At 40.3% G+C, this 16,930-nt stretch overlaps 1 protein-coding gene across 1 annotated transcript in view; it reads right to left on the bottom strand.

The window, feature by feature from the left end:
- Positions 1 to 16,930, bottom strand: part of Mis18bp1 (MIS18 binding protein 1) — a 47,949-nt gene that overhangs the window by 23,535 nt on the left and 7,484 nt on the right. Inside the window, exons 3-9 of the mRNA XM_023723741.1 lie at positions 12,850 to 12,954; positions 11,915 to 12,402; positions 9,176 to 9,249; positions 6,914 to 7,044; positions 4,617 to 4,704; positions 3,625 to 3,779; positions 775 to 923 (exon numbers count right to left, since the gene is read on the bottom strand). Coding sequence (XP_023579509.1) covers positions 775 to 923; positions 3,625 to 3,779; positions 4,617 to 4,704; positions 6,914 to 7,044; positions 9,176 to 9,249; positions 11,915 to 12,402; positions 12,850 to 12,954 — 1,190 coding nt within the window. The remainder of the gene's footprint in view (positions 1 to 774; positions 924 to 3,624; positions 3,780 to 4,616; positions 4,705 to 6,913; positions 7,045 to 9,175; positions 9,250 to 11,914; positions 12,403 to 12,849; positions 12,955 to 16,930) is intronic.

Below are 16,930 nucleotides of genomic sequence, written 5' to 3'. Positions count from 1 at the left end.
GGGGTGGGGGAGGCACTGCAGAGTGGTGGGGGGCGGCCCGAGGGGCTGGGAGAGGGTCCGGCCCATGCTGCGCCAGGGCTGGGACTGGTCCCGCCGGCGCAGGGTAGCAGGAAACTCTCCGCACACTCACCGGACCTGGGCTAGGACTGGGTCCAACTTCTGTTATTTTTGTCAGTACTTTTCCAATCAAAGTCCGGGAAAATAAGTATCAAGACATTTACTTGTATTTTCAAAGCTAATGAAAGGGTGTTAAAATGATAATAAAAGCCACAGAGAAAGAGCATTTCAAAATGGAGTCCAAAGGCCTTCCAAGGAGAATGCAGTACACCGGGTTCCAGCTGCTGCCCAGGAACATCTTCTGACTGGGCCAGCTGGAAGTGACAGCTACACCACACACCTTCACTAAGCATTCCGTTCTGTCCTTATCATGTTTGTGCCACGCAGCTCCGGTCACAAGCATCTGTTTTCCGACCGTGGCTTCCTCACGACACCGCTTTCACTGGGTTGTAGTGCCTCACCAACTGCCTGCTCAGTGCCAGCTCTCACCTCCAGCCCGCTTGGGAACGCTGACGCAGAGCTATCTGCGCTTCACCCGGAACTGCAAGTTCTAGGACTCTCAAGTCCTTTTTATTTTCTAGTTTCAAAGTTTGTACTGAATGATAACACAATTATTTATCAAAGAAAACTTGTGTCTTATGATTTGATCCCGAACCCTTTCCAGGGTTCTAACCAGACTGGTAAACATCAAACCACAAACAGTGATTGAGTGCTTACCTCGTTAGATAAGTGATGGCCTCCTTCATTGTCAATACTATTTACTTGGTCACCTGGGAGCATCGCTGGTGGTTTATGCTGATTATTACTATAGCTGATGTTTACTTTTATAGTCCTAGGCAATCTTCTTCGCATATTAGTTTTCAGTTCTGTGAGTACAAAGATGGAGAATTCAAAAATAAAATATAGAGAATTCAATTAAGTTATCATATAAATTGTTTTTATGTATTACAGCTAACTTTGAAAATATCTCTAATCTAGTATCTCATCCATATAATTTTATTATGATGAACCAATTTCAGTGAATAGAATCACTGTATAGTCTTGCATAGTATCAGTTTTATAAACAAAGATCTAATAAAGCACAGCAGGAAAATGATACAAACTGTAATAAAGTACAATAGCATGTCCCTAAACCAGGATTCCTGAAGGAAAGTATCAATGTCTTATTTGTCCTCAAGTTTCTAAAAACCTAACATACATCAAGGTCTTTAGAAGGGGCTTTACTTTTTAAATTATAATTTATTAGTACATGTCTGTGATACATAATAACTATTTTCACTGTGGGTCTGTGGTTCACGTCCATGGCACCTCTTCTTTCATCTTTTATACCCTTGCTCTATATGTTCATTTACACCCTTTCCCACTCCTTCCACTCTCTCATCTCGTCTCCTTTCTTTCCATTTGCAGTAGATTCATCCCATTGTTTTATCTTTATCTATATTTTACTTTGTTCTTTTTATTTATACCTATATAAGAGAAATCATACAGTATTTAAGCTTGTATGATTTATTTCACTTAACTTTGTTTTCAGGGTATATTCATTTTCCTACAAATGATTCAAATTAACCTTTACAGTAGAGTAGTACTCCACTGTGTATAAACACCACATTTTCTTTATTCCTTTGCTGATGGACATAAAGGCTGCTTCCGAGACGTAGCAGCTGAGTTGCTCTAAACATGGACATGGGTATCAGCATAATATAATATCTTCAACTCTTCTAGGAATATAAGAGGAGTAGCTGGGTAAATGGAATTCTATTTTTAGTTTCTGAGAAATTCCTACCATTATGGAAATCAATATAGAAGGAGCTTTAAAATTGAATGATTATTAAATTTACAAATTCAACTCAATTCCAAAAATGTACTGCTAGGAAAGGGCTAAAATCTAATCACAAGAAGATTAACAATTAAGTAGAGACACTTCAGAGGATCTTTTTGATTTAGGAGTAAAACAGTCCATAGCAGGTCATGCAGTTCCAGAACTCCAGAATACACAAATAGTCTAGCAATGACAATTAGTAGGATACCTTATTTAGGGGAAATAGGCGAGTTTTTGTGGTTTGAATACTAGGGATTAAACCCAGGGCCTTTGCTCTAAGCTGTATCCTCAACTCCTCTTTTCCTTTAAAAAAAAGAAAATATTAAGATGGGGTTTGCTGAGTCACTAAGCTGCTCAGGCCAGGCTAGTGCCTACAATGTTCCTGTCCCTTGTTAGAGTGCTGGGATTACAAGCCTGTACCACCATGTCCAGCCAGGTGACTTCTGATAACAAAGGGCTGAGAAGGAACTGAAGCTATGCTAAGTGACCTTTTCCTAGCTGGGAAAAGCTGCCACCTATATCTTAAATTCTCCCTTTCTTTATACCAAAAAGGATAAGCAAAGTTTCAAGAAATGAGTTCAGTAAGAACCAGGAAGGCAGTGGTTAGAATGAGGTACAGGTACATTTATGTTCAGTATGGTACTTTGTATATATGTGAATGCGTGTGTGTTATTAGGGCTTAAAGCCAGGTGCTTGTGTTAGGCAAGTGCTCTACTACCAGGCTACATCCCCAGACCTCTTTTCTTTTGAGGCAAAGTTTTGCTAAGTTGCTAAATTGTTCAGGATAGGCTTGAGCTTGTGATCCTGCTGCTTCAGTCTCCCAAAGTCCTGGCATGTGTCACCATGCCTGGCTCCCTTGGCCTTTTTAAAATTTTATTTTAAAACAGGGTCTCATTAAATTGCTGAGGCTGGCCTTGATCTGGGAATCTTCCTACCTTTTCCTGGAGTAGCTAGGATTACAGACACTTGCCATCACGCCCAGTTTGGTGCTGTTTTCGACAGAAGTAATCTTGAGCTCAAATTTTATAATCAAGAGATAATTTGTGCAGAAGTTTCATAGTGTGTAGTTTACAAGGACTAGGTAAAATTTAAAGACTTGTATATAACAGGTTTTAGTAACTTGTACTCATCCACATTATTTAGAAATGGCTGTAAATGAACGCTGACATATTTTGCGGGGAAGTGTGGCATATGAAGCAGATTATGGTGTGGGCAAAGAGCTGATGTAGAACAGGTCTGCCAGCACCCTCTACAGCAATGGGCAGTCAATGAAATACGCCATTTCCTCCTTGAAAGCAAGCTGCTTTTTACTATTGGGAAGAAAAAGATTTAATATAATAATTTGTAGGGTATTTCACTATAGATTTGGGAGGGTAGAATGTGCCCTGTCAGCATCACAGTAACTTCAGTAGTAAAAAAGGCAGGAATTTTTTTCTGTGTGGTAGTGGAGATTGAATCCAGGGCTTTTACACTGAGCTACATTCCCAGCCCTTTCTTATTTTTCATTTCTAAGTCACTAAATTCCCCAGGTTGGGCTCGAACTTGCGATCCACCTGCCTCAGCCTTCCAGAGTACTGGAATGACAGGAGTGTGTCACCATACTATCTTAAAAAAAAAAAAAAAAAAAAAAAAAGCAGTAATTTCAGGGCAGTATACACCGAAGAACACAATACCCTATATACATACACAGTGTAGAGCTTCGGTTGGAATGTATCACTGTGCCCAAAGAGAAACGAGAGCAAACATACCAAAGTCATCGCAGTCATGGTCAGAAGTGGCGCTGGTCGTTTGAAGGTCAAATGTTTGGTTCTCCCCATTCTTTTTCACTGACTTTGCTAAGTTAGAAACAGAGCTTGTGGTTTTCTGTTTTTCTCTGGCCTTTTTCCTTTTCCCTTCATCGGCCCTAAAAATAAGTTTTTTTCCTCTGAAATAATGTTTCAGAAACATTATTCTTCTCTAATATTGTACATGAGGGGGCCTGCCAGTTAGCTCAGTTGTTTAAGCACCTGCTCATGCAAACACAGTCAGGCGCAGGATACCTTGGTTTGATCCCCACCTCCACCTGCATTACCAGACCTGCCCTTAAGGGAGCCTCAGCCAGCCAGAAGAAAAAAAAAAGTTTACGGAAACGTAGGCAGGCTTGCTCACTTACATACTACTCAGAGCTGCTTTGCTGCTACAAAGGCAGGAGTGGCTGGAATAACATGTAGCATGTCCACAGAATACTATCTGGCCCTTTGCAGAAACAAGCTGCCAGCCCCCATTGTAACTTATTTGTTGTGTGATTAACCTCTGCATCTGCTCCCAACTTCCAAAAGACAAGAATTATTTGAATTATCTTCCCAGTGCCAATCGTGGAGTCTGCTAAGCAGTAGACAATAACCAATGAGAATCAAGGAAAAAAAAAAACCACCCCAAGAACGTCAGCCTACGACTGACAGCTATATTGTGTTCAACAAGTAGGTGACTGAAGGAAACTCCTTGAAATACACCAGAGGTTTACTTTCCATTTAGATTTACTTAACATGACAAAAATCCTAGTTAAGTGTCATTATTTCTGAAACTCATCTTCAAAACTTGCATCCCCTTCTCAAAACGAACTGAAACCATTTTATACTGGTTCACATGAGTGCATGTTTATAAAGGTTCGCAACACTTTGCGTCTAAAATAGGTATTTTTTTAATTCAATATCAATTATACTATACAATTGATTTTAAAAACTTAAGAAGAACACTTTACCTTAATTGTTCTAGAAAATCAGCAATATAAACTTTCCAATTTTTTGGAAATCCAAACATGAATTTTCTTGTGAGATAATACGGATATCCTAGTTAACGATAAACAAACAAACAAAAAAAAAATTGAAAGCTTAGAATTTTAGATATCATTAATTCATTAATCAGTCAAGAAAAAATAATATATATAAATATATATATATATACTTGTTTACTCTGTGCCAGACATTGTCATACACACTCAGAATTTAGCAGTTAACAAATTAAAGATCCATGCCTATACAGAATTTGTCTTCTATGCAAAAAAAGCAAAGTCTTTTCTAAAAACAGAAATAAAATACAATAATTTAAATAATGTAAATGCAAACAGGGTTTTTAAAAAGAAACTACAAAATAGTAATAAGAACATTAGAAATGATACATAATTTCACTAAATATATGAATTTGACAGTGTTGCAGCACATAGTGTTCTCTTCAAAAGAAAAAGTTATAAGACATTAAGAAGAAAAATGAAAAAGAAGTTAAGCATTAACTGCTCCTTTCCACAGACCAGCAGAGATCCACAGTGTAACTATCCAAGCCATCCTGCCTGGCAACATAGAACTATCTCTTTCCCGCCCTCTGTCTCCTGGCCTTCTTGTCTCAGTGATTCTTTCCTTTTGGACTGACGCATTTCCTTTTCACAGTATCTATTTCATCCTTCAGATTTTATTTACTCTTCCTTGGTAGGTGGACCACCGAGTACAGCATTCTAGAGGTAACGCCAGTGGGATATACTAAAATGCTAGCTGTGGGTATGAGGGCAATTAAGGCTTCGAAACCAAGAGTAACACACTTGGTTTTTCTTTTTTTGGCAATTAAGGATTTTGGCTGGCCACTAGAAGACAGGGGGAAAACGGTGAGATTAGGCCGAGCAGACTGAAGGGACGTCAGTCATTCTATGTATCAGCCCTCACAGACATTCTGGTGGAGACATCAGATGAGTACATGGAACATAAAGCCTAGGAGGTATGTGGACTGACTGTTAGGTGTCCAGTGGACTTAGCAGCGTTGAGCCCACAGGGAACTTTGATACAGGTTGTATTCATGAGAACTGGGGGATAAAGGATGATCAAAGAGTAAAAATACCAAGAAGAATTTAAGAGAAATCAAATAGGAGTAAGATAAATCATCTGAGTTTTGCTGTATATGAGAGCAGTGGCTGAAAGTATAGATTAAAAAAAAAGTTTCTGAAACAGAAAATTACTGGAGGATGACCTTGAATAAAAGAAAAACAGGAAGCAATGTACAAATGGAGACGCTGAAACACAGGAATATGGACAGCACTGCCATAATAAAAGCAGACGTGGATGCAAGTGGATGAGTGGGTGTGACACAGTCCTCTTCTGGCTGTTTCTACCATTCAGTCCTTTTCACCTCTCATCAAACCTGAGAAAATATTGGGGAAGAGACAGCAGACACTTCCAAAAATCTGGTATAGTCATCAGGGAGGACAGGAGTAAACACATCAGGAAAACAGTAGGGTACCAAGCAGTACCAGGGGACCACTAAGGGACGCGTTGCTAATAGTTGTAAGTTCAGAGTAGACTACATTCAGTTATGTACAATGCACAAGTAGAAAATTAGTTTACCAAGACTGGGGATGTCCCAGCTAGGTTCAATAAAGACAGGAACCAGGAAGTTAAATTATATTCTTATAAAGTAATTCCTTATATATAGAGTAACACACTTGGTTTTTCTTTTTTTGGTACCAGGAATCAAACTTAGGACCTTGCACATGCCAGGCAGGCACTTGTGCCACTGAGCTAGATCCCTGGCCCGCCACTTGTTGCTTATGACAAAATTTAATAAGGCTGTAGAGGAATGAGAGCAAAGAGATCAGTACTCAAGTTATACATGTAACTGTTTTCCTTTATTCATTTAAAAATTTATAATTAAAGTCAAACACACATACATATATTTTTTACTGTTAGAAATATAGCTAAATGCTTTACTTATTAATAATTTATCAGGCTGGAAAGATAGCTCGACAGTCTAAGTGCCTGTCTGGCAAGCGCCAAGGACAGGGTTTGATCCCCAGTACCACATGCCCTGCCAGTCTTGGAACCTGGGGTGCACAGTGCTGGCCATCGAAACCAGGAGTGGTGGTGCACGCCTATAATCCCAGTGCTGGGGAGGGGGAGACAGGAGGATCACAAGTCCCAGCACTACAAGTCCAAGCTGCATAGTAAGACCCTGTACCAAGTAAATAAAAGATTAAAAAAAATAATTCATCAATTAATAATGATAATACTCATTTACCTGCTTCCTTCATGGAAATCTGGTCTATCAATCCTTTCAATATATAAATGTTGCCTGATGAAGTCCTAAGTTCATTGTGCTTCAGCCGCTCTACAATTACGTTACTATGCCAGTATACGTGTGGCATGTCTCTAGGGGGAAAAATAGCTTGGTGAAGGTCAAATTACTCACATCTTATCAGGAGTCACAGTGTACATACCTAAGTACAATATACAGATTTATAATACAAAGTAGTGGGGCAACCCACTCGGGTCCCCTTCTATCCTTCTGTCCCTCTCTCAGACAGAAGCTTTCTTTCCTCCAATAAATATATTCTGCTCTAACCTAAAGTTAAAAAAGAAAAGCAAGGCAGTATTTTTGCAATTCCTGCTATACCAGTGACAACAATCCTATTATAAGTACAAGTACAAAATGTTGGAGGGCCTCAAACGGTTCATGCTGAGAAACTGTACTGTGGATAAACCATGCTTCCAATATAAAATATACCATGAACGTGGAAGTAGGCTTTGCTAAACATCTGGCGCTAGCAGTGTGTGTGGCTACAGTCCACTGACGGCACGTCTTCTGTGGCCCTCTGCCTCAGGTTTGGTACTGTGTGGGCTTTCCTGCAGAAATGGAGGCCTTGCTCTCCACCCAGGCTGCACAGAGCTCTGAAGCTGCCTACTTCAGCCTTCCAGGCAGCTGGGTGTACAGGCGCCTGCTCCCAAGCATGGCTCAGAAATATACATTAGATCCATCTAATGTTATGATTTTTTTTAACCTCAGTACACTGTCACATGTTTTTACCTTTCATTAGGAAAAAAAAAAAAAAAAAAAAGCAAAGCCAGGTGTGGTAGCCCACGCCTGTAATTCCAGTACTTGGAGGCTAGGGAGGCAGGACAGACTGCAGTTAATTCAAGGCCAGCCTGGGCTACATAGTGAGTTCAAGGGCAACCTGAACTACATAGTGAGATCCTGTCTCAAAAGAAAAAAAAAAGGCAGCAAAAGAGGCCTAAGGCCTCAAATTGGAGGGGAGAGGACTACAGCAGCAAATGACTGATCCATAAATCTACTTTCTATATTTTTCTAAATGAAGCAAAGCATGGATATTTTTAAAAATGTATTAAATAAGCATCATTTATTCATTCAATAATAAATACTACTTACATACATAATAAACTAAATTCTTTTAATTCAAACAGGCTTACATGTTATACTCAATTCATAGTATATTACACTTCAACAGTTTCTCCTCCATTCCTTCTAATTTTGCTTAACAGTTAAATAATCTCCTAAAAGTAGTGCTTGCTAGTATTCTTTCCCAGTGTGATGGTACACACCTATAATCCCAGCCCTGAGGAGGCTGAGGCAGGAGGGTTGCTGCAATCTCAAGGCCAAGCTGAACTAAATAATGAGACTTTGTCCTAAAAAAAAATTTAAAAAGTCACTTAATTCTCAAGACTACCTCCAAGGTAGGTCATGTATTATTCTCACTGTAGAGACAAAAAACGTGAGACTGAAGGTGAGCTATAACCTGTGCGCGGGATACTGGCAGCCAGCAGCAGTGGGGCATGGTCTTCCTGCATCCTACATGTGAAGAAATGGGCACCACTCAGACTTCATTCACAGTCTCAGCTTTGAAAGCTTCCACTTAAGTACCTTAAGGTAGGCAGGACCAGCAAAGCCCGCCTACCTGCGGAAGCTCTCATCTTCGGGAGAACCAGTGTTAATTTTACGACATGGGAAAATTTTCAGTCATTTCAGCTCCTTCTCTGCATCAGCAGCTTTTATCTAGTTGCTCCATTCATATGCGACCACGTGGGCTAAAATGCGTAAGAGCAATCAATTATACATAATCAAGCAGATAGCAGTCCACACATTAGCACCTCAGAAAAAAAGAAGCACTCTGTAAATCTGGCCTGTCACTACTTTAGAAAATAATCCGAAAAAACAGACAAAAACAAAAACATTGGTGACCATCAACATGATGAGGGCCTGCATAGTCTTTCTGAGACACGGTCTCAGACTCATTATGTAGCCCTGACTGACTTGAACTCGCAGCAGTTCTCCTGCCTCAGCCTCCTGATAGCTGAGGTTACAGGCGTGTGCCCCACGCCTGGCTCCCACATAGTCCTTCTGACCTACAGTTCATCACCTCCTGAGGTGTTTCTTTTGTAGGAAGATGCTGTTTCTCATGTATCACCTTTAAGCTTTCATACACAATCTTCTCAGATCTTTTTATTTTCTCAAGTTTTAATACAAGAATATTGAAATGTCACTTACGTCAGTTTTCCCTCTACACATATAGCAGTGTTATCATTGATGACTTTAATCATCCACTCCTGTAGCTGGATCACCTAAGCATCATAAAAGAACAATTCGTTGTACTGTCCGTAGTATACACATTACAAAATTAAATTTCAAGAAAAAGATCATCTAAGTAATCCTAGTGATTCCTTAGTACTCATCTATAAAATTAGTTATTAAGCAGCAACTGTTAAAATTCTTGTTTATAATGAAACAAATAATACAAAAAAAGAAACTGAATTGAGTTTGTACTGCATAGTCTGCCTTTTCAAAGTTTGTCTTATAATCCGAAAGAAATTGCATATTAAAATTCTTACATCTACTATCTCAGTAACAAAAGTCGATGTGGTAGCACACGCCTGTAATCGCAGCACTGGGCAGCCAAGACTGGAGGACTGCTGTGAGTTCAAGGCCAGCCTGGGCTATATGGAGATACTCTGTAAAGAACCCACCCCCAAAAAGCCCTACTTCAACCGCAGTGTGTGTGTTACGGGGAGTTGCATAAAACAAATTCTGTGTTGGTGAGATAGCTCAGCGGTCTACAGCACCTACTTATGCAAGCTTAGGCAAGTGCACAGGGACCACAGTTCGATCCCTGGCACCAGATGTCCTGCCAGCCCCACTAGCCTCACCCCTCACACACACACACACACACACACACACACACACAAAATCATAAAACATACTCTGCAAAAGACTCAATAACTTAGAGAAAAAGTCAACTGAGTTGTGTCCTACCATCCTTGGCGCTAAAAACATTTTTTATTTTTTTATTTATGTGTGTGTGTGCGCGGCCAGCTCAGCCCACCAGGGGGCGGGGCTGGCTGGCATGTGGTGCTGGGGGATTGAACCGCGGTCCCTGTGCTTTAGCGAAGCTTGTTCTAAGTAGGTGCCTTTGACCACTGAGCCATCTCACCAGCCCCTTAAATATAAATTTCAATTGAGTTACGTTTTGATTTTTTTTAAAGGCAACTATAGTAATATACATTGATAGCACTGTATTTCAAAGCAAATATTGAATAGCTCAAAAAACTATAGTAGTATATTCAAACGGAAAAATTTCTATGAATATCTACACAAAAAAGTATTTCATAACAATTTAAAGCTGAACTACTGATGAGAACTAAAATCAAGATTCATATAGTAACTAGTTTGGCCATTTACTTTATATACAATTATACATTTATATATAAAGACGAATTCTCCACTGTGGTTTTATATACTCAATTAGGAAAATATATTAAAATAGGAGGACTGTACTATTGCTCTTCTCAGTTGTGTTCATTTAAAATTTTATAGGTAAAATGTGGGGAAGAGACCACAATAATCATTTTTTCCTACTCTGCACATTTGGAATTACCTAAGATACAGCACAGCATAGTCAGGGGGAGACAGTATTAAAATAAAAACTAACATTACATGTCTATAGCATCTAGGCTGTCAACTCGTATTGTCCTCGCAAAGCCAGGAGCTAAGGAGGCAGTGCACATGATGCCTAGTGAAGTAACTTGCCAGGTTACTGGATGAAATGATCTCAAACAAGAGGAGCTGGCAGCAAGAGTATGCTTGACAGTGAGAATCTGGTGCAGTGCTCACTACTACTGATAAGGTATGGGCATGGCAGGCTGGAGGGCGAGGGTAGGAGAAAAGGTAGAGATGCAGGAATCAAGATGCTGAGCAGTTAGTAGAAGCTGTATGATTGTGTGTGTGGCACAGATGAGTTACAACCCGGGAGTTCTGCCCTAGAGTTCTGTACCACACTCAAAAACCCATTTGTTATTTATTCAGTAAATGTTCACTGTTCTAGAATGAGGATTCAGTGAGTAATGAAACAGTGGCCCTGGGGGAGTAAGTATGCCCATGTTATGTCATGGGGGAAGCAGAGGCAGGCAGGGCAGAAGTATTCGAACAGACAACCACTTATCAAAATGTCTGCAGGTGAAAATTACTACAAAAAATAAGCTTAAGAGAACATAACTAGGGTGCTTAAGATAGGACATCAAGAAAGGTCTTGGGGCAGAGAAATGAATAAAGTGATGGGCCACACGCTAAAATTTTTCTAAGCAGAGCACATGTGCAAATGCCCCAACTAGTGGAGAGGAAGAGGTTGAGAAACGAGGCTGGGGATCTCTCTCCAGCACAAATGATGTGGGCCCTGCAAATTCTGGTGAAGGCTTGGTGTTTTCTCATATGAGAAGTTACAGAAAATCAGTTGCAGGTTATCACTGTAAAGGACACGGTGAGGTTGCACGGGGCCTGCACAGGGTGGAAGAGAAAAGGAGGCCTGAGAGTGGATGGGCTAAAGGCTGGCTTCGTGGGGTCGAGTACCGATGGTGAGGTTCAGGGAAGGGTCCTGGAGGAGACTGATCCTGAACAAGGAGAGTCAGAGCTAAGAGTATGCGGCTTAACAGTGAGTTTTGCTACCATGAGTATGGCAGGGCTTGCCTGTGATCCAAGCAAGGGGAGACAAGCAGGAGGACCACTGCAAGGTCAGTCTAGCCTGGGCTACATGAGTTCTAGGCTAGCATGAACTACATAATAAGACCCTGTCTCCAAAACAAACAAACAAGCTCAAATTTGCCTACCTTGCCAGGTGCTGCGGCACATTCCTGCATCTCAGATTAGAAGAGGAAGGAGGATACCTAAGAGTTTGAGTCCAGCCTCACACAGTGAGGTGCTGTCTCAAAAATCCAAAAAACAAAACTGTTTTCTTACCTTATTTTTTTTAACTTCTTGTGTAATAGCTTGAAATAAACTTGGAGGAGAAAGCTTTGAAATATTTCTTTTTGACCTCCGAGGTATTGTTAAATGAAGTCTTGGACTTGCAAGTACAATTCTACACGTATCTTCCATGGGGCTGGGAAGACTGGTCTCTGCAGACACTGTTTTTTCATTTTGTTCCCCATTTTCCCCTTGTGAAGTGCCATCTATTATCATATCACTATTAGAAACTATTCCCTCACTGCCACTTTTAACAAGAATACAATTAGTAGGACTAGAAGTTTCTACATCAGTATCCTGAGATTTCTCATAGGCAGAATGAACACCTTCTAAAATGGCTGCGTCCTTTTTGGACTTCGTGATTTCAACTATGTTCTCCTTTGAGTGATGAATCTGTTTAGTCAACTGAGCTCTAGCCAAGTCTTTGTTTGAGACTCTTGTAGGCAAAACACATTCACGTTCTTCACTCAGAGCTGAAAGTTCTGCAAAAGATACAAAACAAAATTTATAAAAGGATTATATGATATTAGAAGAGAAATAAAAGTCATGAAAAATGCTTATATTAAAAAGAAATAAAAAAAAATCTTTCAATTAAGAATGCTCTACCCTCCTGCCCAGTCTTTCACTGAGTGCCTCTGGCTTTTAAATAATTCACACTTTTTTCCATCACCAATGTTTACTGCCCCAACTGGGAAACTAAAAAACAAACAGAGGCCAGGTTAAAGTGCTTGTTTAGGCAGATCCCCCGGGGTGCGCTGAGACAAGGATTAAGACTGGACATGGTGGAGCATGCCTAAAATCCCAGCTCTTGGGAGGCTGAACACAGGCAGATTACTGAGTCCAATCTATGTAGTGAGACTCTGTCGACTCTGTACTAAATACATAACAAACAAATAACAACAACAAAAACAAACAGAAGGACACTTTACCATAAGTTAAATTGTGCAGCTGTGTTTGCTTTTCCTGCTGGTGTTGAATCTTTTGTTTGAAGGGAAGGAAAACTGATGACTGCAGACTAACTTCTTGGACAGGAGCTTTAACAAAAGAAAAGAGAAGCAAGAGCTGACTGTTACAGAGAAGAAAAGAATGCCTTTTTAAATCTTGCAATGAAGACATGAGGGTTCAGTAATGATTAGAGCAGCATCTTGTATGCATGTTTCCTTTTTATCGTCTTCTGCTGCCTTCCTTCCATTCTTTACATCTCTATCATGCTGAGGAAGCAGGTTTTAGAAACATCTCTAAGGCACCATCTGCCCACTGTAGACAAAACTAAGCGGCAGGCTTTTGACTGAGGACCTGGGCCACGGTCCCTCCTAGCACAGGGGCAGCAAGGCTCAAGGAGGCCTAAGCATCAGGACGGCCTCGGCAACTTCTGCCCAGCAACACATACGCTCTGCTCAGTGCCAGTGCTGCCCTGGACACCAACCAAGGCCCCAGGAGTCTGGGGGCAGAGCTCGCCAAGGAGACGGTGACCTACGGGCAGATGGACAGATGGACCGTGTCACACAGCGCCTAACAGGGAGACGTGTACTGCCAGTACTCAGGGCAGGGACAGGAAGAGGACAATAGGTTACTGGCCTGGAAGTCTGGAGATCTGGTGATGCTGCCACAAAGTGGGCACATATTTGTTAAGATTACACATGAAGTGTCAGCCAGGCTTAAAAATTCTGTTTCTGGTTACTATAAATTTAAAATACAAAAAAACAGAGCTGCCTTACTCTTTAAGTCAGCATGTTGAAACATAATAGATTTGGTCACAATTTACATTCCTTGACATCTTTTCTGTAGGCTTTAAAGGCATAAACATAGGTTTGTCAACTAGAAAAGTATTGTTTGTATTTTATTCTGATTTACATCCTAACTCTTTAAAATTTAGTGTTTTTGAATGTGGAAGTGAGTCTCCTTCACACATAAAGGAAGTAACAGTATTTAAGGTGTGTGATAGAGGAGAAAAAACAACTGTTTAATGTCAAATATTAGACAAAACTGGTAGTGATTAGGCTTTAACAAGTATGCCTTAGAAATCTGTATAGGTTTTATTAAATGAAATGTCATTTTAAAAAAGTGAATAGTTTCTACTATAACTTCCTGGAATGGCAAGGCAATGCATTAAAAACAAGCAGGTAACTTGATCAAATAAACCATGCTGTAGAACATGGGTCCTGTGCAGCCATGGCAGACACTACTGAAAAAAAAAAAAAAAAAAAAAAAAAAAAACCTCTGAAATCGTATTACACTTGTGTGTATTTTCTAGAGAAGGATCATCATTTTCTCAAAGTACACAAGCATTTCTTCCTCTCTGAAATTCTATCTCACTGATAATACATGTTTTAATATGCATAATCTCATTTGCGCCCACATTTTCTCCTAGGCTGTATAAGGACTATTCTGTATACTCCATCTCTACCCTAAGTACCCTCAGAAAATTCTGTTTTTCTTTATCACAGTATGTCACTATCTTTGAAACATAATAATATGACTACAATCTTTTGGGTAGTGGTTAGATGGGTTCTTTAGAAGCCCCACTGAATAAGTCCCATAGTGTTTGCTATGGATTAAAGGATTAAATAAGAGAATATATGTAAAAATACCTTTTAGTACCAATTACTGAAACTCATCAAAATCTATTTTCAAGTGTGCCAATTTTTTTGTACCAGGAATTGAACTCAGGATCTTGTGCTTGCCAGGCAGGCGCTTGTGCCACTAAGCTAGCTCTCTGGCGCAGGTGTGCCAATTTTTGAACACTTGTTTTTCCAGATCATCCTCTCAAATCCACTATCCTAACAAGATCTATCCAGTACTTCACACCTCCTCATACCAGTCAAATTAGTTTTCTCTGATTAATGAGCTTAAATTTTAGAGCTGATCACAGCTACCCCTTCGCACTTACCCTTAACTTCTTTGTCTTTCTGTCATTTCATCTATTTGGCAAAAAACCATAATCTAGATCAAATCTAACCCCTGGTTTATTCCCTACAAGCACCTATGCATTTAAGAAAGGATAGCGGAAAACTTAGTCATATTTACTGGTCTCATTTTAAACAAGCCTGCAAACCTCAAATATCTGTTACCCAGAAAATCAAATTTAAACTTAGACAATTTACTGTGGCCCTCTTCTGCACTACTCAAACCTCTACCTACTCCAACTTCAACACTGCAGCCTATATGCACTTGCAGCTGATGACAGCCTTACTTGTATCAGACTATCTGTGAGGTCATAAGATAATGCTCTACTAACATCTATACTTAACTTTCCTTCTTAACTATCTGCTTGTGCCTAGTTAAAACCAAACCTCAGCTTATGAATTAAATTCTGTTCCCTCTCAAATGCTCAGGTATCATACTAGCAGTCTTTTGTGCCTTCTTATAGATTATTCCCAACTGCATACAAAAATGTTATTTCACCAAATGTTCACAACAACAAAACTTTTTTTTTTTAAAAGATGTGGTGTTTTTATTTTTTTTAAATTTATTTGTGTGTGTGTGTGTGTGTGTGTGTGTGTGTGTGTGTGTGTGGCCAGCTCAGCCCACCAGGGGGCGGGGCTGGCTGGCATGTGGTGCTGGGGGATTGAACCGTGGTCCCTGTGCTTTGCTAAGCTTGTTCTAAGTAGGTGCTTCAGACCACTGAGCCATCTACCAGCCCAACAAAACTTTTAATCATACTTCTCATTATTTGTTCTCAGAAAGACTTCTGTAGTTACCATTACCAACTGCTCTCATCATATCCCCTCTTGAACTAACTTGAATCATGTTTCCATGCTTACATTTTCACTAAAACTGCACTCCTCCAAGTTACCAATAACCCCATAGATCAAATCTCAGTCTACCTGACCTGTTAGCAGAGCCACACACAATTCCTTACTCCTTAAAAGCACTTTGCTGTCTTGGCTTCAGGAGAACTCTCCTGGTTTTCCTTGATCCTGATCTTCTCTGTGGCCTTCTAGTCCTCACCATGTAAATGTCTGAATGCTCTAGGACTCAGCCCTTGAGTATTTTCTCTTTCTACATTTACTTCTCGAGGATCTTAATCAATCAGTTTTAAATCCTATTAAGTTCTTTTTTCTTCTTCCTCTTAACTATTAGGTTCTAGTAATTCTCAAGTGAACTTTGATTTTCTGAATCAGTTCCCTAAATTCCAAATAATTTTTTAAAGTAATGGCATTTGACATCTGACTTTTCAATCATCCTTATAATTAACTCAGGCCAAAACCAACCTCTCCCGCAAAAAAAGAAAACAAAGCAAAAACCCTGAAGCTATTCTTTGTGTCTTTTTTTCTGTCTCACATTTACACTCACTCTATGAGCCAATCCTATTGGCTTTACCTCCAGAATGCATTCACAATCCAAGCATTTCTTAATTCATCCACTGCTGGTGCTGCACCATGCCAAAACTGCCTCATGCATCACTGTAGTGCTGCTATTTCAAATCAACAGCCAGAGAGCCGCTCTAACACATTCCTCTGTTCAAAGCCTTCCAGTGGCTCCTCATTTGCTCACATTAAAGCCAATTCAAACCAGGTATGGTGGTACAGGCCTGTAATCCCAGCGCCCCACTCTGAAAGCTGAAGCAGGAAAATCACCACATAGTTCAAGGCCAGCCAACACTACATTATGAGACCTTGCCTCATGAAGAAGAGAAGAAGAAAGAAGGAGGAAAGGAGAAGGAGAAGGAGGAGGAGGAGGAGAAAAAGAAGGAGGAGGAGGAGAAGGAGGAGGAGAAGGAGGAGGAAAAGGAGAAGGAGGAAAAGAAGAAGAAGGAGAAGGAGGAGGAGAAGGAGAAGAAGAAGGAGAAGGAGAAGGAGAAAGAGAAGGAGGAGGAGGAGGACAAGGACAAGCACAAGCACAAGGACAAGGACAAGGAGAAAGAGAAGGAGGAGGAGGAGAAGGAGAAGGAGGAGAAGGAGGAGGAGAAGAAAGGAGGAGAAGAAGGAGAAGAAAGAGAAGAAGGAGAAGGAGGAGGAGGACAAGCACAAGGACAAGGAGAAAGAGGAGGAGGAGGAGGAGAAAGAG

Source organism: Octodon degus, unplaced genomic scaffold (genome assembly GCF_000260255.1).
Source record: "Octodon degus isolate 3935 unplaced genomic scaffold, OctDeg1.0 scaffold00102, whole genome shotgun sequence".
Taxonomy (NCBI): Eukaryota; Metazoa; Chordata; class Mammalia; order Rodentia; family Octodontidae; genus Octodon; species Octodon degus.
The sequence above is the reverse complement of the archived record's forward strand: the minus strand, read 5'-3'. Positions and strand labels throughout refer to the sequence as shown.